The sequence below is a fragment of the Zootoca vivipara genome, chromosome 14 (assembly GCF_965207765.1).
Source record: "Zootoca vivipara chromosome 14, rZooViv2.hap1.1, whole genome shotgun sequence".
NCBI lineage: Eukaryota > Metazoa > Chordata > Lepidosauria > Squamata > Lacertidae > Zootoca > Zootoca vivipara.
In genome coordinates this window covers 3918609-3940152 of record NC_142597.1, presented here as the reverse complement: position 1 = coordinate 3940152, position 21544 = coordinate 3918609, and the positions used below count along the sequence as shown (strand labels likewise).

The following is a 21544-nucleotide window of genomic DNA, read 5'->3' as shown; positions in this document are numbered from 1 at the left end:
CCCATTTCCATCAGCTGGAGGTGGAACCTCTGCAGTCGACAGCTAAAGGATTTCCCAAGATTGCAGCCTGTGTCAGGTTCTTTCAGCTTTATTTGAATGAGGCTGTGTGCATGTGTACACACAAAACTGACAAACCACAATTCGGGGCGGGGAGAACAGAATGCCCTGTGTGCTTTCATATGATATTTCAGCTTGTCTTGGTGTGATCATAGCCTTATACTTGCAGGTGGAGACTTGCAACACAAAGTGCAGCATATCCCTCCCCATTCCTGTTCAGGTCTCTAAGCGACTTGCAGCTGGAGCCAAATGGGAATAGGCAGGGAGGGATGAAAAGTCAACTATTTTATTCCCTACTCAACCCAAAGCTTCATCTGCTGTGCTTTTGTTGTTGTCATTTAGTCATGTCCAACTTTTCGTGACCCCATGGACCAGGGCACGCCAGGCACTCCTGTCTTCCACTGCCTCCCGCAGTTTGTGCTACATCTGCTGTGCTGCTGTTGTTGTTGTTGTTTAGTCGTTTAGTCGTGTCCGACTCTTCGTGACCCCATGGACCAGAGCATGCCAGGCACTCCTGTCTTGCACTGCCTCCCGCAGTTTGGTCAAACTCATGTTCGTAGCTTCGAGAACACTGTCCAACCATCTCATCCTCTGTCGTCCCCTTCTCCTAGTGCCCTCAATCTTTCCCAACATCAGGGTCTTTTCCAAGGATTCTTCTCTTCTCATGAGGTGGCCAAAGTATTGGAGCCTCAGCTTCACGATCTGTCCTTCCAGTGAGCACTCAGGGCTGATTTCCTTCAGAATGGATAGGAAATCAGCTGTGCTACATAGCACTAAAGCATGGGTGACGGATCTGCGCCCTCCAAATGTTGCTGGACTCCAAATCGCATCAGCCCCAACCAGCATGGCCAATGGTCAGGGATGGTGGGGGCTGGTGTCCAACAATGTCTGGAGGGTCCCAGATTGGGAAAGAAGGACCTGTCAGTTTGGTTATCTAGGGGCTCATCCACCATTAACCTTTTGCCCCATGCTTTAAAGCACTGTGTTTGAGGAGGCCTCCCCCGGAAGCGCTTTCCCCACGAAAACCCACTCTTTAATGTTGAATCGGAACAATCAACAAAGGCTGCTTACCTGTTTTGGTGGTGAGTGGCGGTTGTGGCCCACTGCGGCACCTCCAAAGCCCACAGAGCCTTGTCACGTGTCCGCAACTATTGTCGCACCTCCCCAGCCGCTGCAGAGCATTGTGGGCACCACTAGGCCCACAGTTCAAATTCAGCCAATCAGCGGTGACTCGGGAGGCGGGGCTTGGGGTGCGGACCTGAGAATCCTAGACTTCGCTCATGTTTTCTCCCCGGGCATAAAAGCAGGCCGACGCTTCTTGCAGAAGCCCAGTCAGCCCTGGAGCTCACCCCCACCCCTGTGCTGTTGCTCATGTGGGTTTCCTTTCCTTTCACCCTTTTCCTTTCTACCTCTGCAGGCTTTGCTATGGTCTTCTGACAGTTGCCGTACTTGGAGCCGGGAAGGATTTTCCCCTGCCCGCAAGTTTCGCCTTTCCTGTAGCACTGGGTTTAGGCCTTGGGTGGAATCCTTTAGTCCATCCTTGACCAGGGCGGGGGTGGAATGGTGACTCACCCCCCTCTCTGCGGCAGCAATTACAGGGTACCCCGTTAAAGGGGTCTTGAGGGGAAGTCTCTGTCCATAGAGCCAGAGGTTGTTGACTAGCGGGCCATACAGCTTCCCCCAGCCTTTGGGTTGGCCCATCTGCATAAACCCATGTTTTGCAATGGATTCTTCTACCCAACCAGACCCTGTCATGCCCCAGTCCCCTGCAAGGGGTCTGGGACGTCTCCACACCCAATGCTTATGCCAAGGTTCACCAACATCTGAAATCAGTAAAGTTGTGGCCTTTTAAATCCCAGTTGAGGTGTCCATTCTTTTATCCCTCTAGTCAGCATGCAATTTGGGTTTTCCCATGGATTGTTTGCTCTGATTCAGTAGTAAAGTGTGGGGTTTTGTTAAGAACCACCAAGACAAAAAAAAAGAAAGCACTTGAACATGGCCCCCCAAGACACCCTCAATATTTCCTAGGACAGAAGTTCTTGACCTATCTTTGGGTGGTGCCACTTTGTTGCCCAGCTATCTGGACTACCAACAGGAATGGTTGTTGTAATTTAGAGAGACTTTCTTACAGAGAACATAAGGATGGCGTTATAGAGATAATCCCTGGGGGATGAGTGGGGAGCCAAGAGCAGAAACAGAGAGGAGCTCCAGCAGAAACTGTTTTTGTTTGGCAATAATAAAGGTAAAGGGTAAAGGGACCCCTGACCATTAGGTCCAGTTGTGACCGACTCTGGGGTTGCAGTGCTTATCTCGCTTTATTGGCCGAGGGAGCCGGCGTATAGCTTCCGGGTCATGTGGGCAGCGTGACTAAGCCGCTTCTGGTGAACCAGAGCAGCACACGGAAATGCCATTTACCTTCCTGCCGGAGCGGTACCTATTTATCTACTTGCACTTTGACGTGCTTTTGAACTGCTAGGTTGGCAGGGACCGAGCAACGGGATTTGAACCGCCAACCTTCTGATTGGCAAGCCCTAGGCTCTGTGGTTTAACCCACAGCGCCACCCACGTCCCTTGGCAATAATACATTGTATTAATTTCCACTTTGTTGTTACCTTCAAGTGACTTAACCCCTAATTTATGACTCCAGCTTCAGTATTAGAAGTGTGGCCAGGCGCAGTGCTGCTCTTAAGGGTTCCTGCCAGCGGATTCTTGGCAGATTCCTGCCAGCAGATTCGTCACACTCTATTAAATTCCCCTCTCCCAGTCTTCCATTCCTCCCCTGCAACAGTCAGACAGTGTTTCATGAGTATTCAGTATGTTCAGTCTTCATTAGGCTGTTTTGGGGTTTCTTTCCTAAGGTTTTCCTATACAGTCATACCTCGACATCCGAACACTTCGACTTCCGAAGGTTTCGACTTCCAAAGTCGACAACCCCCCGGAAGTGCGAAATCACGCTTCGCGCATGCACACGAGCAGCGCTTTGACATTCGAAAACCTTGACTTACGAAGACGGCCGCGGAATGGATCGTCTTCGTAAGTCGAGGTATCACTGTACTTCTGCAAACTTGCTAACGCTTCCATCATGTTCATGTATGGTGCAATTCTACAAACTCACAGTTGGAGAACTGAGTTTGCTATTAGTTTATAATATGATGAAGATGCTGATAGGTGCTTGCTGTAGAACAAGAATGTATTTCAATGCATTTCCATGCTCCTCATGTTTACTTTCTATCATGTTATGGGAATATCTTACATTTTCTGAATTTTTTATCCATTCCGTGTTTTGTTGTAAGTTCCTATGACCACTAGCTGAGACAACAGGCTGACAAATCCAGTGCTTCTTATCACAAGTATAATTCCCAGTGGTACATATGCCCATAACACTTGTATAACTACTGCCAGAAAAAAATGTTGTGAGTGTGGTGTAGGAGTACAGGCATGGAAAATAGTTCTATGATCAAAGGTTGAAATGTGTATGTAGCCGGATGATGATAGCAGCTGCCACTGATGTGGCCCCTTAACGTCACATCTGAGACACTCTTAAGTACCGTACATACGTAAATGTACTTGGTGTGAAATTCCTTGGATTCTTCAGCTTCTTGAAGGAACACTAGATTGCTGTGGCTGTCCAGACCCATGGGAAAATTCAGACAGAGGAATGGGATACCCTAAGCAAACGTTTGTGCCAGGCAAAGTGATCACAATGTTCAGAGGAGGCTCCCTTTTTCCAATAAGATTTTATTAAGACCTTTCATAATCCATTGCAATAAAAAAGAAACTAATAAAAGCAGAAAAAGAGAAAGGAGGAAGAATGCAAAGTCCTCTCTCACAGGTAGATCTTAACTCTTGTCTCACACAGAGAGAGGTGAACCCTTCCCTTTTTTCTCCCAGCCTCCCACCCTGACTTTCTTCCCTGCCTCTCCCACAGGGTCCTTCACCCCCATCTACATGCCAACCCCTCATTAACCCCGAGTGTATAACAACAAGAAACATGATGGAACAGAGCAAAGCAGAAACAAGAACAAAGCAAAAAACGAAAAGGAAAGATAACAAAGGGATATAAATATTAAAGGAATGAGAAAATAATAAAAGAACAGAAAAGAAAGGAAAAGAAACTTCCAACTCTCCGTCTGTCAGTTGTACATATATACAGTACAAGAGTTCTTCAAAATATTCAGATGTTCACCCCAGTGTAGTATCCAGCTCTTCCTCCCATGGCTAGTTGATTTCCCCCTTGGGCATCTCAAGTTCATTCATTGGGAATGTTCAGAGCCGGTTCAATGGTAGAGCATCTGCTTTGCATCCAGTGGGTTTCAGGTTTACTCCTGGGGCCACCTGCAAGTAAAAGGATCAGGTAGCAGGTGATGGGCAGAGCTGTACCTGAGACCCTAGAAAGATGCTGCCAGTCGAAGAGGAAATTGTTTGCATTTGACATCATGCTAAATCATACCAGCGTGGCATGAATGAGGAGGAACAAGACCCAGTGGGCCCTGGGTTTATGTGCTTCCCCCTCTTCTCCTTCCATGCAGATGAGAGAAGCTTTTGCTTCATGGTACGTTGTATCACCTGAACTCACAAACTTCAGCGATTCTTCAAGAAGCTCTGAACTGAACTGAACTGAACCGCATTGTCGAGCTGGCCTGCTTTTATAGAGGCTGGCTCAAACAATGCATCTAACATAATTCAAAGTTCCCTCCTAAACTATGTACGCTAATACATAACACTAATGATCACAGCAACTCTTCCCTGTAGATCTTGCCCCAATGTGACAGTTGCGAGGACTGAGGGTCTCTGCTTTCCCACCCCTCTCTAAGGCCCCTCTTCCCCCATTCCTTCCCCAGCAGCCTAAGACTCCATTGTCTTGTCTCCCATTGCTCCACCCTCTTCATTTCTCTGCATGTTTGGGGAGGGGGGAGGGGAAGCCTGTCACAGCAGGTGGAGGGAGACTCCCTGGGTTCTCCAGCAGCTTGACTCATCTCTGTCGCTTGGCCCTCCATCCTCTCCAGCTTCTAAATCGGGACTGCTCTGTGCCCCAGCTTCCTGCTCACTAAACCCTGTTACCACTTCAGTGTCCGACAATTCTTCCTCCCAGTCTTCTCCTTCTTCTCTCTCTGACCACCCATTATTGTCCCACCACCAATCCCTGGGCTCTGCGCCTTCTTCCCCTGGGGATGTCCTTGGGGTTTCGCTGCTGGTGCCTCCCAACACTTCCCTTCATCCAGCCAGTCCATGGCACTGCCCCATTGAGCTCAGGATTGTCCACACTGACTGGCAGTAGCCCTACAGGTTTCAGGCAGGGGGCTTTCCCATCTTCCTGTAGATGCCACTGATTGTACCTGGGACATTTTGCATGTGAAGCATGCAAACCACTGAACCACATAGCCGTTCATGGAATCACAGTCCTTCCCCTTTTTAAAAGAGCTTGATTTGAAAAACAAAATCTGCTGACACTTTTTAGTCAATCTTATTGTTTTAAATTAAATTGACCATAATTGATTAATCAGCTAAACAAGTTAAAAAAAAAGTTAAAATGGGGCCCACCATTTCCCTTAGCACCAGAAATTCATTTTCCATGATGAGGAACAGTATTTAGTCTGGAAAAACACTCAACTGATATCTTTTACACCATCATTTTAGTCAATGTAATATTACACGAGCAGATCTAGTGGGCCTATTTTGTTTTATAGGTGTGCAAACTGTGTGCCTGTATGAAGTTGAACTGGGAAGCAGGAAAGAAAATGGGACAAAGGCTTAAGTTAGCGTTTCAGGCAGATCTTAAATGTTGAGTTGTGGACCTGGTAAAATCATTAGCAGACTAAAACATCCTCTGAGGATAAAAGCTATGAAATATTGCTGATGAAATTGTTCATATGTGTTCTTAGCCAACACAGGATGAAAATCAGAGCAAAAGAGGGATGGATTTTTTATTATTATTTTGCAGTACTTGAATCTTCTTTTTTTGGACTAGAAACTTTAAGGAAGAGAAACAAGGACTGGTGTGCCACAGAAGCAGGGAAAATTTCCCAGAGTGGCATTTTTTCCTTTTACACCAATACCCAATGTGTTGGCAACTCATTTCTCAAGGCCAATTTAAAAGTGATTTCACTAGCTACAATTGTTAGTATACGAGCCTGACATGTTTGCCTATAAAGCAGAAAGATCAGGGTGGCTTTCACACTAAACTTTCCTCTGGCAGTGTAATCATCTATTTACTCACTTTTTTATAAAGCATTAACTGTGTTGTAGCTAGATTTTTGCAGTGGTTTTTCTGCTGTCCTCATGTATTTTTTCAGATGTCATCCATGGTTTGCTAGTGGTTTTTTGCAGTAAAATGTTACATTTGCAGCAGCATTCTGTCTACTGTGGAGAGGCAAAGCATAATTAAGGCTTTGGGGGGCTACTGTGCTTGTAATTTAAAGCTTCCTCCTTGCCTGTTGTGCCATTTATTTTTCTTTTTGTGCTTTCTGTTCAGCTACTTTCTGTCCTCCCTTAAAAGAAATAAAAGAAAAAAAATGAGAGGATTCCAGAAATTGAAGCCTTCACTGCCCCACTATAATCCCCCCTGAACTGGGAAGTAATCTTGCAGAAATAAAACTTTTAATTTAAGTTGTAAGGGATCTTAATTGTGAATAAACACTTTAGGAAGGTGTGACAAATTGAAGCACTTTTAAAATGTTTATTTCTGCCCGGCTGGCAAAGAGTTAACCCACCTCCAGCCTGACTGGCATAGAACTCTGATGGGGGCGGGACTGTGCCCGGTTTGAAAGGAGGGAGTGTCGGTTTTGGTCAGTTAGGAGGGAGAGGGAGGAAGGTGTGGTGTGGTGTTATGAGGTGGCTTGTATGAAGACAGTTAAGAGGCTAGGAAAACTTAAAGTTAAATGTTTGACTGAGTTTATTTTGTACAACTGGAACAAAGCTAATTAATAAATGACACGTTAAAGAATCACTTATGTTTTTAACACAATAAAACTTCATCTCTGTTTTTGCCAACAAGAGGTCCGTCTGTATTTTTCCAGCGAGGTACCAGGACTCACAACCGTGGTGACTCAAGAGAGGGCAAAACTCACCTCAGGCAGGGAGGTGGTGGTTTGTGTCCTGAAGTTACATGGAGGAGGCTAAGAAGGGTAACCTGAGGTGCCAAGAAGTTGCCAGAGTGCATAGGGCAAACTTCTACGGTGGGGGGAATCCAACTGAGGGAGACCCTTTACTGGAGGCAAGAGGTTATTCCTGGGGGACAGCCTAGAGTTTCTCAAGGTACCAGGCCACGCAAGCTGGAAGGCTCTCCTTACTAAGAAACCCATTAGTAAAAGGGGTTTATTTTTTGAGGCGCCAGGAGAAGAGGGTAGGTGTTTTCCCCTCTGGATTCCTGTGTCGCAGTGATAGTAAGGTAGAGTGGGACCAGGGTCGTCACATTTTTGGTGGCAGCGTCGTGATCGAAATTAAAAGCTCACGCGCCTAGTTTGGTTTGAGTCTGTCAAGATTTTCCTGTGAGGAAAATGACTCACGTAAGAAAACCCAGAGAGGCAAAAGGAGATGAAAGAACGGAAGGGGCTGAGGGAAGCCCAGGTTCTGAGGTAGAACTGATGAAACTACGAATTGAGATGGCCCGAATTGAAGCTGAGAGGGAAAAGATAGCATCTGAAAGTGAGAGGGAAAAAGCTAGAATTGATAGTGAGAGGGAAAAAGCTAGAATTGAAGCTGAGGAGAGAATGCAGTCCGAGAGGTTAAGGGTTCAATTAGAACAGGACAGAATGAAGCTTGAAGAGATACGTTTGCGATCAGAATTAACTAGTAGCCCAGTTAATAATGATAGTATCGCAATTAATTTAAAAAGGTTCCCCAAATTTGGAAAAGACGATAATGTCGAATCGTTTCTATTTACCTTCGAACGCGTTTGTGTGGAATTTCAAATACCTGAGGAGAACTGGATGCTTTATTTAAGACCTCAAATTTGTGGGATACTAAGTGAAATTTATGCTGACCTGAGGGAAGAAGAGCTGTCAAGTTACCAAGTATTTAAGCAAAGGGTCAGGGTTCGATGTGGACTCACGGCTGAACAAAGCAGAAAGGCTTTTCGTGAGGCAAAAAAGGAACATAAAGAGACTTATGCCCAACTAGCTAGCCGCTTAGATAAATTACTTGACAGATGGATTCAAGGGAGTGGAGTGAAGGACTTTGATGAGTTAAAACAATTAATTTGTTTAGAACAATTTTTTAAGCAAATCCCTAGCAATTTACGTTGGTTCTTGAGGGATAAAAAACTGAAAACTGTGGCAGGGGTTGCTGAGGTCTTAGACGAACTACAAGGAGATTTCAATGAAATAGCATTCCCAAAACACTCACAGAAGGGTAATCCATGGAGAAACAGAGAAAATAAAGACAGGCAAGAAAATTTTCCTGTCAGGGAATCAGTTTCTGACAAGACAGGGTCTAAGAAAATCACTTGTTTTTTCTGTAATCGTGAGGGCCATGTACGTGCCAGGTGCCCCCTGCTGGTTAAGTCGCAAACTACACCTACTGCAGCTAAACAAGTAAAACTGGTAATGCAGTCACAGGAAAATAGCTCGCCTCAGACAGAAGGCTCAGAGAAAACAGACAGTCCAGCTGAGACTACTTCTAAAGTCTTGCAGGTCTGGAGGGCTGAGCAGGAGTGCAACCAAGATTACATGGAGCCAATTGAATTAAATGGTCAGTTTTGTTTAGGTTTGAGGGACACAGGAGCAGAAGTCTCACTTGTCAAATCACAATTTGTTCCAAAGGAGCAGTACCTCAAGGGTCAGTCCTATAGTTTAAAAGGCATATGGGGCCCACATTTTGAAGTACCATTAGCTGAAGTTGATATTACCTACAAAGGATTTTGTGGCAAATGGAGAGTTGGAATCCTAAATGAATTGGAGGTACCCTTTTTAATAGGGAATGACCTAGCTAGTCAGAAGCACCGTATTCAAGTGATAACTAGGTCACAGTCTCAAGTCACTGAGAGTAATCCTCCTGCAGTTATAGAGACACCCATAGAACCTGGTGAGGATGAAGGGCTGATTAGCGTGCCAGTGGTCCAGGAGCACGGTGCCCAATTCTTGAGTGATCAAAAAGAGGATGAAACTATAAAAGAGCTGTGGGGTAAAGCACAAAGTCCTACTGCAGAAGTAACTGTGGAGAACCCCTGCTTATTTACCACCATTGAGGGAAGACTGTATAGAATTTCTAGGAGGAGGAAAACTGCTGCTGTTTGGGAAAGGAAGAAACAGTTAGTGTTGCCAAGAGCATACCGGTTGCAAGTGCTACAAATGGCACACGACGCACCCTCAGCAGCGCATCTAGGCATTAGAAAGACTAGTGATAGAATCCAAGCAAGATTTTACTGGCCTGGGATGGGCAAAGACATCAAAGAGTATTGCAAGTCCTGTGTGATCTGCCAAAAAGCAGGCAAAAGAGCGGACAAAACGCGAGGCTTGTTACAGTCTATTCCTGTAATTACTGAGCCCTTTTCCAGAGTAGGAGTGGACATCCTCGGGCCTATCTCCAGAGTTACAAAAAGTGGGAATAAATTTATTTTATGCCTCGTGGATTATGCTACGCGCTATCCAGAAGCAATACCTCTGAAGGACATTGACTCAAAGACTGTAGCAAAAGCCCTCATGTCGGTGTTCTTAAGGCTTGGATTCCCCAAAGAAATTATAACAGATTTAGGGACATCCTTCACGTCCAAGACCATGGAAGAGCTTTTAACTCTTTGTGGAATTAAGCATGTTAAAACTACGGCTTATCATCCACAGTCGAATGGCTTGACGGAGAAATTTAATTCGACCCTGAGCCGGATGCTAAAAACCTATTCCATCAATCATCCTAACGACTGGGATGAGAGGCTGCAACACTTCCTATTTGGTTATCGCGAAGTGCCGCAGGAGAGCACAGGGTTCTGTCCTTTTGAACTCCTATTTGGACGACAGCCACGAGGACCCCTAGACTTGATGAAAGCAGCGTGGTCAGGGGAGGAGCAGATCGACAGCCCTGATGTTGTGACGTATCTACAGGAGCTGCAGAGCGACCTTCAAGAGCTACGGGAGCAAGCTGCTCACAACTTGCAACAGGCACAGCGTCGACAGAAGCAGTGGTATGATGCACACGCAAGAGACAGAACTTTCCAGCCTGGTGACAGTGTGCTCGTGTTAAGAACAAGACGTCGAAAGAAGTTGGAGATGTCGTGGGACGGTCCCTTCAAAGTGGTCGAGAGGATATCAGCGGTGAACTATTTGGTAGAGTTAGATGGGGAAGGGAACCGATGTAAAAACTTTCATGTAAATTTACTTAAGCCTTATTTTGACAGAAATAAGTTGGTGTTGCAAGTAAAGGGGAAGGTGACACAAGGAATTCATTTAACTGGGTGGGGAGAACTAAGTAAGGGCACAACTCTAGCAGAGGTGTCATTCGATGAAAGTCTGACCCCAGAGCAAAAGGAGCAGTTAAAATTAGTCCTTGCTCAGTTTGCTCAGATCTTCTCAAACATCCCAGGGAGGACCAGCCTAGCAACTCATAAAATAGATACGGGGGAAGCAAGACCCATAGCTACCCCTCCTTACAGAGTGACGGGGGAGCACGCCGACTTGGTCTCTTCAGAGATCAGGGAGATGCTTGCACTGGGATTGATTGAGCCCTCTTACAGCCCCTGGTCATCGCCCCTGCTCTTGGTCAGGAAGCCAGACAATACCTTTCGTCCCTGTGTAGACTTCAGAAAGTTGAACCAGGTGACCGTGCCGGACGTTTACCCCATGCCACGGGTGGACGACTTGGTTGAGACCATAGGAAAAGCGAATTATATATCTACACTTGACTTAACAAAAGGGTACTGGCAAGTGGAAATGGATCCCTTAGACAAGCCCAAAACCGCTTTCATCACTAGAGATGGGTTGTTTGAATTTAAAGTGTTGCCTTTTGGATTAAAGAACGCGGCAGCCACGTTCCAGCGACTCATCGATAGGATGCTAAGGGGTCTGAATACGTTCGCCCTTGCTTACATTGACGACATAGCGGTATTTAGCCCATCGTGGAGAGATCACTTACAACACCTAAGTGTGGTTTTCCAGAGGATAAAAGCGGCAGGTTTAACAGTAAAAGCGGCTAAGTGTCAGATGGGGAAAAGACAGGTTAAATACTTAGGCCATGTTCTCGGAGGGGGAGTGATCAGGCCAGATACTAACAAAGTGGAAGCCATCAGAAGCTGGCCGGCTCCCAAAACTAAGAAGCAGGTGCGTGCCTTTATAGGAGCTATAGGTTATTATAGGCGTTTTATCCCCCAGTTCAGCACTCACGCGGCTGTGTTGAGTGACTGTACGAAGAAAAGCCGCCCGGACAAGATTATCTGGACATCACAGTGTCAACAAGCTTTTGAACTTTTAAAGGCTGCTCTGATGACAGAGCCCATTTTAAAAGCACCTGATTTCTTTTGCCCTTTTAATTTAATGACGGACGCTTCAGGTGTTGGTTTAGGTGCAGTGCTGGCACAGGAGGGAGAAGGAGGGTTTTTACACCCAGTATTATATATCAGCCGGAAGCTATTGGAGAGGGAAAAGCACCTCTCTACCATAGAACTCGAATGCCTAGCGATTTTGTGGTCCGTAGGTAAACTGAAGCCTTACCTGTGGGGCCGAAAGTTTACCCTATATACCGATCACTCACCGCTGAAATGGCTAAACCAAATGAAGGGTAACAACAGCAAGTTAATCAGGTGGAGCATGCAGTTACAGGATTACACCTTTGATGTCAAGCACATAAGTGGGAAGGAAAACATCATAGCGGACGCTTTATCCAGGTATTTTTGAGAGGTATAGAATGGTGCAAATGATTATATGAAACGGTGATAACCCTAGCAGAACATTTGTGCTTAGGCGTTATAATCTGACACATGCCAAACATGGTTTATCTGTGTACAAGTTTATGAGATGTTAATTTAGTTGACTTTGTAATATGAATGTTATAGAATGCATTGAAGTATTTTGGACCCCAAGCCCATTGCTTTGGCATTGCTCTAGTTAATTAAGAGCAAGCCGACGCAATGTCTTTGTGGTGGGGGAGATATGTGACAAATTGAAGCACTTTTAAAATGTTTATTTCTGCCCGGCTGGCAAAGAGTTAACCCACCTCCAGCCTGACTGGCATAGAACTCTGATGGGGGCGGGACTGTGCCCGGTTTGAAAGGAGGGAGTGTCGGTTTTGGTCAGTTAGGAGGGAGAGGGAGGAAGGTGTGGTGTGGTGTTATGAGGTGGCTTGTATGAAGACAGTTAAGAGGCTAGGAAAACTTAAAGTTAAATGTTTGACTGAGTTTATTTTGTACAACTGGAACAAAGCTAATTAATAAATGACACGTTAAAGAATCACTTATGTTTTTAACACAATAAAACTTCATCTCTGTTTTTGCCAACAAGAGGTCCGTCTGTATTTTTCCAGCGAGGTACCAGGACTCACAACCGTGGTGACTCAAGAGAGGGCAAAACTCACCTCAGGCAGGGAGGTGGTGGTTTGTGTCCTGAAGTTACACGGAGGAGGCTAAGAAGGGTAACCTGAGGTGCCAAGAAGTTGCCAGAGTGCATAGGGCAAACTTCTACGGTGGGGGGAATCCAACTGAGGGAGACCCTTTACTGGAGGCAAGAGGTTATTCCTGGGGGACAGCCTAGAGTTTCTCAAGGTACCAGGCCACGCAAGCTGGAAGGCTCTCCTTACTAAGAAACCCATTAGTAAAAGGGGTTTATTTTTTGAGGCGCCAGGAGAAGAGGGTAGGTGTTTTCCCCTCTGGATTCCTGTGTCGCAGTGATAGTAAGGTAGAGTGGGACCAGGGTCGTCACAGAAGGACTTTGGCTATGAAGAAAGTTATCACTCTAAGTGCTGTGTACAACTTCTCTTTTAATTCTGCTTCCAGCTACTTGCCTGAAGACAATGCCTGGCCAACACCATTGCACAGGGTAGCAATCTTGACGTGTTTTTCAGGGCTTGCTTCTGAAATTCTTTAGTACTGTACTAAGACCAATATCTCCAGGTATTCACTGAATATATTTTAGGGGACGGAGTATCTGTGATGGGGTTGTCTCTTTTTCACCATTCAGCTATTAAAGTGAGAGGCGGGGTTGTTTAATACTGAAAAGCAGACTACTTCATCCTAGTTCCAGCAGCAATCAGCCATAAAACAATACTGCATAAGGAGGACACTTGTGTTGCTAAGGAGCAGGAGGTAGAGCGATGGATGATCCAGCAGATAGAGACCAAAGACTGTGTGAGTTATGAACTAATATAAACTAATGTCTCACTGCAGTTGCCTCTTCTAGTAATGAGGGTTTGCAGTTGGGGAGGGATGAAGGACCCGTGACCCTCCAGATGTTGCTGAACTACAGCTCTCATCATCCCTGAGGACGCCTTGCTGCTTGGGGGCTGGTAGCGGTTGGAATACAACAACACTTGGAGAATCACTAGTTTTCCACTTGAGCTATAGGGACTTTTCCAGCAGAATATGGAGATAGTTGGCCCATTTCCTCTAGGAAGGGATCAGATTTATGCTGTAGCTTCAGGGAGTCCAGACAACTGTTTACAACTCTTCAGCTAAAGTGGATTGATAGGATTGTCCAGTCCAACTCGTTCTGCTTTGGGCTTGGGACTCATCACTTTCTCTCTTTGACATTCTGCTGAACCAGAACTTTGCCTGGTTTTGAAGAACACCAAATCTGGAAATCTATTGCGAAGAAGAGGGGGAAAAGTAGTTTTTTTAATCCGGAAATTTTAGCTGAATCCTTGGAACAAATGTTTGAATTCATGACTTTAATGTTCAGCAGGGTCGATATTTATTTGCATGACTGCTTGTAGGGGAAACAGGCAATTTTTGGCTAAATCAACATATGTTACAAAAATTCAGACAACATATGACCTGTTTGCATGGTGATGAACTGACTTTAGGCAAAAGTGTGCCCCCCACCCTGCTCAATTGCATGTGCTGCCTGCCTATCATGGACAGGTGGTGGAAAATTCAAACAGCCAAACTACTGCATGATTGTTGGAAACGCCCCATGAGAAAACAAGGGCTGGGTAAAACCACCATTAGATGTTAGAAAGGGGGGAGCCACATTGGATGTGCCACATTGAGCCCATCTTTCCATATTCTGTTTATATACAAACGGTCCAAAAATGTATATGTTATAGAGCGTTTCATAGAGAGAGGCAGCATGGAGTAGTGGTTAGAACATTGGACTTGGTAGACAACAACAACAACTCTGGGCGGCTTCCAACAAAATCCCCCACTCACCCATGAAACTCTCTGGGTGCCTTGAGCCAACCACTGTTTTTGTGAGGATAAAATAGCAGAGTAGAAAGTACCTCATTTAGCTGTGGTTCCTGTATTGCAGGGTGTGGAATAGATGACTCTTGGGATCCCCTCCAACTCTGCGTTTCTGTGATTCTATTATTTTTATTTATTAAATAAATAAATAAGCTCATTGAATTAAAAGCAAGATATAAATGTAATAAAAAGACATTCAATAAGTGTCTGATCTTGCTCTTCATTTTACGGTGCACAGTGTAGTAGTAAAAAGAAACAGCAACCGTGTTCTCCCTTTCCCCTCTGGTAGAGCCCATGTTGCTCATGTTAAAAGGACAAAGCTATAAGGCAGCTGTGAGCAGCAATAGAAACACAAATGCCATATGGGAAGGCATAAGAGATTATAAGAGCCTTTGCCCTACACTTAATGAAGAGCAGGGTAGGTGCCAGACAGCCTGGGGTGTTCCCAAGTCAGGAGGCCATAGCTGGAAGGACTCCATCTCCAGCCCTGCAGGGGGTCTATTGCTCCATTTGTGGTGCTGCAAAATGTGGGGTTTTCACTGCAAAATTCACTGCAAAAACCAGTTTTGAGAGGATCCCAGATTTTGGGGTTTGTAGTTAATGAAGCTGAGGCCATATGCAACTTACTTCTAACAGCTTTTCTTTACATTTGATTACAGTAGATTTAAAAAATAGCAACTATTTTTCACAATGCTACCCAATTCACTTTCAGGGATACTGTATTACATTTATAAATACCTAGGAAGGGGGAAATTCCACAGTCGTGACATAATGGCAAACAAACCGTGTATATAAAGGAAAACAAGCTCTTTGGGGTACTTTATGAAAGTTCCAGTGAGCTTCCCACCCCCACCCCTGATTCCTTTTCTTCCTTTTTGCTGCCTGTCTCTGCAGCTATGAGCCCCCCACCTGGCCTGCTCTAGCTTTTGGGGGTCGAAGTTCCTATGAGGTTTGCATGCTGCTGCTGTCACGTAGGCCCTGGATGTGAAAATCAGTCTCTCTTCGTGACTCATAACCCATCAATTCAGTGGAAAGGGAAATCCAGACATGCTCCAGAGGAGAATTAATTTCACAGAGGCAAGCACAGAAATCCTAGGAAATTGCTAGTTAAACCTATCTACCCTTTCCACTCTTGCAAGGCATAGCTATTGGAAGCAGAAACAGCGTAATTTTAGCCAGCAAATTTTATTTATCTGGTTGTTTGTATCCTGTCCTTCTGGTGCACATGAACAAGGTTTCCAGGCAGCCCTCTGAGCTGGGCTAGAATCTGTGGGAATAGCCAGTAGTCAGGACTGAAGAGTAAGTCAGAATCATAGTGTAAACCAGGATGCAGGATTGCGCCACATGTTAGATTCCTGCAAAAGAAATAATGGTGTATTTTAAAATAGTTCCTATCTGAAACACATTTTCTCTGAAGTAAATTGTATTAGTTTTGATGGAGTTGAAAGTCAACTCATGCTTACAATTGCAGCATTATTTTAATTTCCAGTTTATGATTCAGTTATAATTAGTTCATTAAAAGTCACTTTCTTTCAACTAGCCACAGGGCTGCAACAATAGTTAGTGGTTGGGTGTGTGTGTTCACACACTAACTGGTTACTTGTCTAGGAAACTCCTTACCACCCCCACCCCCGATCAGGCTACCCAAATGTAGATTGTGTCTAGAGATTGTGTCTGCCAAAGGTAGCCCCGCAGATGCCACAGACTGGTTGGGCACAGAGGAATGGTGGGAGGCACCAGCAGGGGAGCCCCCAAGGGAAGAAGGCTCAGAGCCCGGGGATTGGTGGTGGGACGACGGTGAGTGGTAGGAGGAAGAAGAGAGAGAAGAATAAGAAGGGGAGGTGTCGGAAGCTGAAGAGGAAACAGGGCTTAGTGAGCACAGGGTGGGGTGGTCCATGACAGAGAGAAGTCCACACTCAGAGGTAGAAGTGGAAGCAGGAGAGGAGGGAGGCCAAGAGGCAGAGATGAGTCAGGCTGGTGAAGAGGCACAGGCGTCTTCCTCTCCTGCTGTGACAAGCTCCTGGAGGACCAAGAGAGGCATGAAGAGGGTGGAGCAGAAGTTAGTTTCACACAAGGACAGTCTCGGATTGCTTAGGGTAAACCTTGGAGAAGAGGGGACTTAGGCAGCTGTGGGGAGGGACTTTCCGTCTCTGCAACTGCTTCATGGGGACAAGACCTGTCAGAGATGAGTTGCTATGCTCATTAGGCCAGACACTCCTGTGCAGGAAAAAAAGCAGTGTGTGTGTGTGTGTGTGTGTGTGTGTGTGTGTACAACCACCCATACCGCCCTAGGATCTTTTGATAAAGGGTGGTATATAAATTGAATAATTAATAATAATAAAAATAGTAATAATAATATTTGTTTTATCAGCGCAACAAATCTGTTGTTTGTGATCTATTTCTTGCTTGCTTGCTTTGTATCTGCCTTGTGGCCAGTGGATTAGCAACAAACCTTTTCCTGTCTCCATCTCCTTTTCCTAGAACATGAACATCCAGGTGGAAGATGCCCAGATCCGACCCATCCTCTCTGCTATTCGCAAGCGCGTTCCCGTCACAGAGGGTTACGTGGAAGTGAAAGAAGGAGGCGTCTGGAAACGAATCTGTGACAGGAACTGGACCACAAAAAACTCACGTGTTATCTGTGGCATGTTTGGGTTTCCATCAGAGAAGAAATACAATGTCAGAGTCTACAAGTAAGAAAGGGTTTTAAAAGGGGATGGTTGTGTTCTTGGTCCCTGCTTAGAGCTAGAGGTTTCCAAAAGAAGTGGCAAAAACCTAGGCAAATTGCTTTGGTGTCCCCCACCCCCTTGTCAATGTATTAGGCAGCTTCTTTTCTTCCTTTAATTTCCTTCATAACAAGGGAGGCCCCCAGGCAGCTGCAGAACAGCTTGTGTTAGGAAACTGTTTGTATTGTTTTTCCTGCCTGAAGACCATGATTTGTGAGGCAACTGTGGAGGGAGGTCCAAAGGCTCAACATTTGCGGTTTTTATGCTTGTTCTTCTGGCTTGTCAAAAGGCTGTTTCCCAGTAAGGTTCCTGCTTACAGGATTCCACTATGTTTCTTGTTGTTCTTCATTAGTGAGAAAAGTCAAAACAGAAAGCCTCCTGGATTGGAATCATGTAAAGCAGCATGGAAAGGCTTTTTCTTTTTCAAAGTCCAGATGCTTTTGTTTTTTTCCACAGGCATCAGTAAATAAGTGCTTCCAGGTGACGTGGTGTTGTGTCCAGTGCATGGGGACAGAATATCACATGTTTACGCCAATGCTCTCTTCCCCTCTTGGAATCTTCAAAACCCACTGTTTATATTTCAGCCTGATGCATTGTGAAAGAATCCAGAGAGAGAGAGAGAGAGAGAGAGAGAGAGAGAGAGAGAGAGAGAGAGAGAGAGAGAGAGAGAGAGAGAGAGAGAGAGACTTGCTTCTTTTTGACATGGTGCTGACATGATGTGGTGCTTTGTCAATTTATATCTGGTCATCTGCTCCTTACCAGAAATTGTATCTTGTCAGCCTGCGCTCTGCATGCACTGGTGCCCTACAGCAGCGGTTTGCAAAAGTTGAGGTTTAGTGGCAGTGCCAAAGTACTACATCCTGCCCCACCTGAACATCTCCAGATTAAATGGGGGCAGATTATAGGCTGGCATTTGATGGCAATGGCTTGTATCCCATGCAGCACTTAGGAACTGTCTCATCCATGCAAAGATTCTGTGTTTCCTGAATATCGCAATGCAGTTCTGATGTCTAGCAATGTGTATAAAATGCACATACTAGGGTAAAGTGTGCATATAAATGCACATATTAGTGAAAAAAATCTTAAAATATTGGAGAAAATTGCATGCAAGATATGCATAGTAGAAGAAATTAGCTCTAACATGCTGATGAATTTTCAGGAGGACTTTATTTGCACACTAATGTGGAAATGTAGTGAACTGAACTTAATATTGGAAAAATTAGAAACTGAAATTTACATATTCAGCAATCCTAAATGTGCCTGACATGAAACTCAGCGTGTGCATTTAAACATGACACAGAACCTTCTGTAATAGTGGAGGTCATTTTTGTGGGAGATGTGGAATAGAGGTCTCTGAAGGCAGAAAAGCTTGAGAATAATTTTGCTAGGGATGTGAGGTATGAGTTTCTTTAAAGGCTGAGCCCCAGAATACCCATGTTAGGATTCCAGATGTTGGTTGGTATCTAGCAGCTCTCTCTTTTCCCAGTGTGTTCCTTAATACTGCCTTCATAGCTGCCAAGTTATCCCTTTTTTACAGGGATTTTCCCTTATGCTGAATAGGCTTCCTCGCGAGAAAAGTGAAAACTTGGCAGCTATGACTGCCTTTGTATTTTCACATACTGCCTTAAAGGGAATGCAAAGACTCCAGTCACTTGGATCCAGTCTTTTTTGCACGTGACTCTGAAGCCCTGTTAACATGCCTCTAATTTCTCTGGTTTCACTCTGCATAATATTGTAACTAGCCTTTTCCACTGGTGGGGCCTTTCCTTGACACAGTGGTTTCCACAGCTGGAAAACCAGTTTCCAAAATGGGTTTCTACTCCAATAAGCTGACTGTACTTTTGGGGGCTGTGGGTTAAAAGGAACCTTCCCCACCTCTCTTGCCCGCAGAACTAAGAATTTTTATTCCCAAAGCGTAACCTCAGCTTTTACATGCTGAGGCATTCCACGTGAGACTGCTGAACTTCACGATGGTGGGAAGCCAAAAGATTCCCAGATGCCTCATTTCGCTAAAGAAAACAACTTAGTTCATCATCGTCCTTGCTGCCAAACTCTCACCCTGGAATGTAATTTGGGTTCTGCATTTGACAGTGCAGTTTTATAATTAAAGGAAAAACAAACTTTAAAGCTCTGGGAGTTTCCTATCCTACTGTTCGTTTCATTGAACTCTTTGAGGCCATTTTCTAACTCATTCTTGTACCATAAGAGCATAAGAAGAGGCCCCCTGGATCAGACCAAAGGACCGTCTAGTTCAGCATCCTATTCTCACGTTGGGCAAATAGATGCCCATGAGAAGGAAGCCTGCGAGGAGGACCTGAGCTCAACAGAACTCACCCTATTTGTGCAACTGCTGTTCAAGATGTACTACCAGTCACAATAGTTATATTCTACCCCCAGAGCGCATGGAAGCACTGTTTACCTTCCCGCAGCAGCAATACTTATTTATCACTTGACACAGTCCTCCATGCGCCAGAAGCGGTTTAGTCCTACTGGCCACATGACCCAGAAAGCTGTCTGTGGACAAACACTAGCTCCCTTGGCCTGAAAAGCAAGATGAGTGCCACACCCCATAGTCACCTTTGACTGGGCTTCACTGTCCAGGGGTCTTTTACCTTTTTTATTATTCTGCTCCCACTGTCAGAGGCAGTACGTATATCCCTGAACAGTGGTTTCGGGGAATCCCAAATTGGTATGGTGTTCTGTTTTGGGGCTTCCCACTTTGAGAACAAGATGCTCTATTAGGGGAGCTGGTGGCCTGATCCAGCAGGCTTTTTCTGTTTTTATGCTACCTTGATGGTGAAGGCAGTGTATAGCCATCGTGGCTAGTAGCCACTTAATAGTCCTACCCTCCATGAATTTGTCTGATCCTCTTTTAAAACCACCCAAGTTGAGAAGAGCCCTTCTTGATGGTGTATTTAGTCCAGCATCCTGTTTCATGCACTAGTCAACCCGAAGATTCTGGGAAGCCCACAAGAAGGACATGAAGACCATTGTCCATGGGAAACATAGGAAGCTGCCTTATACCAAGTCAGGCTTCTGGTCCATCTGTCTTAGTATTTTTGACACTGACTGGCAGCAGCTCTCCAGGTTTTCAGTCAGGACTGTTTCCCAGACCCATGCATGTCAGGGATTGAACCTGGGCTATTGACGTCCTTCCCTACCTTGGCCCCACGGTATCTGAGCTTCAGAGGCATACCTGGAAGTCTCTTTTGTCAATTCACAATCTAAATTGTTGACACAAGTAGATAATTCCTTTAAAAAAACTACATGGATTTAGGCAGAGTGGAAGGTTTCCTCAAAGCATTGCACAACACAGCATTCTGAGATTTTCACTGCCATGTGTAGCAGGGATGGTGAAACCAGGTCCCTTCAGATTCAGTTGGACTTGCTCTCCCATTGTCCCTGACCATTGGCCAGGCCTGTTGGGGCTCATGGGAGTTGGAGTCCATTAGCAAGTGGAGGACCACAGGTTCCCCTGTCCTGCTATACAAGAAGTCGAATCCTTAAAGCCATATTGAAGTAGCTCAAACCCTGGTCCTGAATTGAGAGCTCTTCTTTTATGTATAAGAGATGTGTTCTTAATGAGTTTCTTCCCTGTTTCTTTCTTGTATCTCAGCTGTATATGCATTTGGATGAATATGCTTAATTTATTTGATTGTGTAAATTTACCTGGCTTGCATGTGAGTGTCACAGGACTTGGCCCATAAGGACAAACCTATTGCTTCGACTAATCTGGCTAAACACAACTTTTTGTCATCTCAGCATGTGGCTCTCAGTGATTCCAGTTTCTTCCTCCCTTCAAGGATGACGGCAGCCAGAAGAAAGCACACGTATTGGGCTTATTCCATGGACTGCACAGGCAATGAGGCACACATCTCCAGCTGCAAACTGGGCAATCGCATCAGTACAGCTAGTGGGAACGCAACATGTGAGAATGGGATGCCTGCAGTGGTGAGCTGCTACCCTGGGCATGCTTTTGCCCCTGGCAGCCACAGCGGTTTCCGAAAAGCTTTCCAACCCGAGGTAAGAGAGACAGAAATATGTTCAGCTATTGCTGAGGAGCATAAACTTGTGGAGCTTGAAATTAGCTGTGGGTATTCAACCAATCATGTGGCTCATGTATCCCACCTTTCCTCCAAGGTGCTCAGTGAGGTATCCATTGTTCTCTCCCCTCCCCTTTTTATGTTCATATGATGAGAGCTAATGACTGGTCCAAGGTGATTCTGTGACTTTCATAGCTGTGAAAGGGTTTGAACCATTGTCTCCTTAATCCAAGGCCAAGTGTGTGTCTAATCCATTACACCACACTGGCTAATTTCCCAATGGGAGAATGCCTGCCCACATTCTTCAGCCACGGAGAGGGCATACACTCCCTGGCTGAGTTCCTAGCGGGAGATGCCCAATGATACCATGACCTGGTGAGTTTGGGGCCTGAGTAAGTGGA

General features: G+C 45.3%; 1 protein-coding gene across 1 annotated transcript in view; it reads left to right on the top strand.

Annotated features, from left to right (window-relative positions):
- Nucleotides 1–21544, top strand: part of LOXL2 (lysyl oxidase like 2) — an 81402-nt gene that overhangs the window by 22445 nt on the left and 37413 nt on the right. The window contains exons 4-5 of the mRNA XM_060268311.2: nt 16856–17067; nt 20904–21123. Of these exons, the coding sequence (XP_060124294.1) occupies nt 16856–17067; nt 20904–21123 (432 nt within the window). The remainder of the gene's footprint in view (nt 1–16855; nt 17068–20903; nt 21124–21544) is intronic.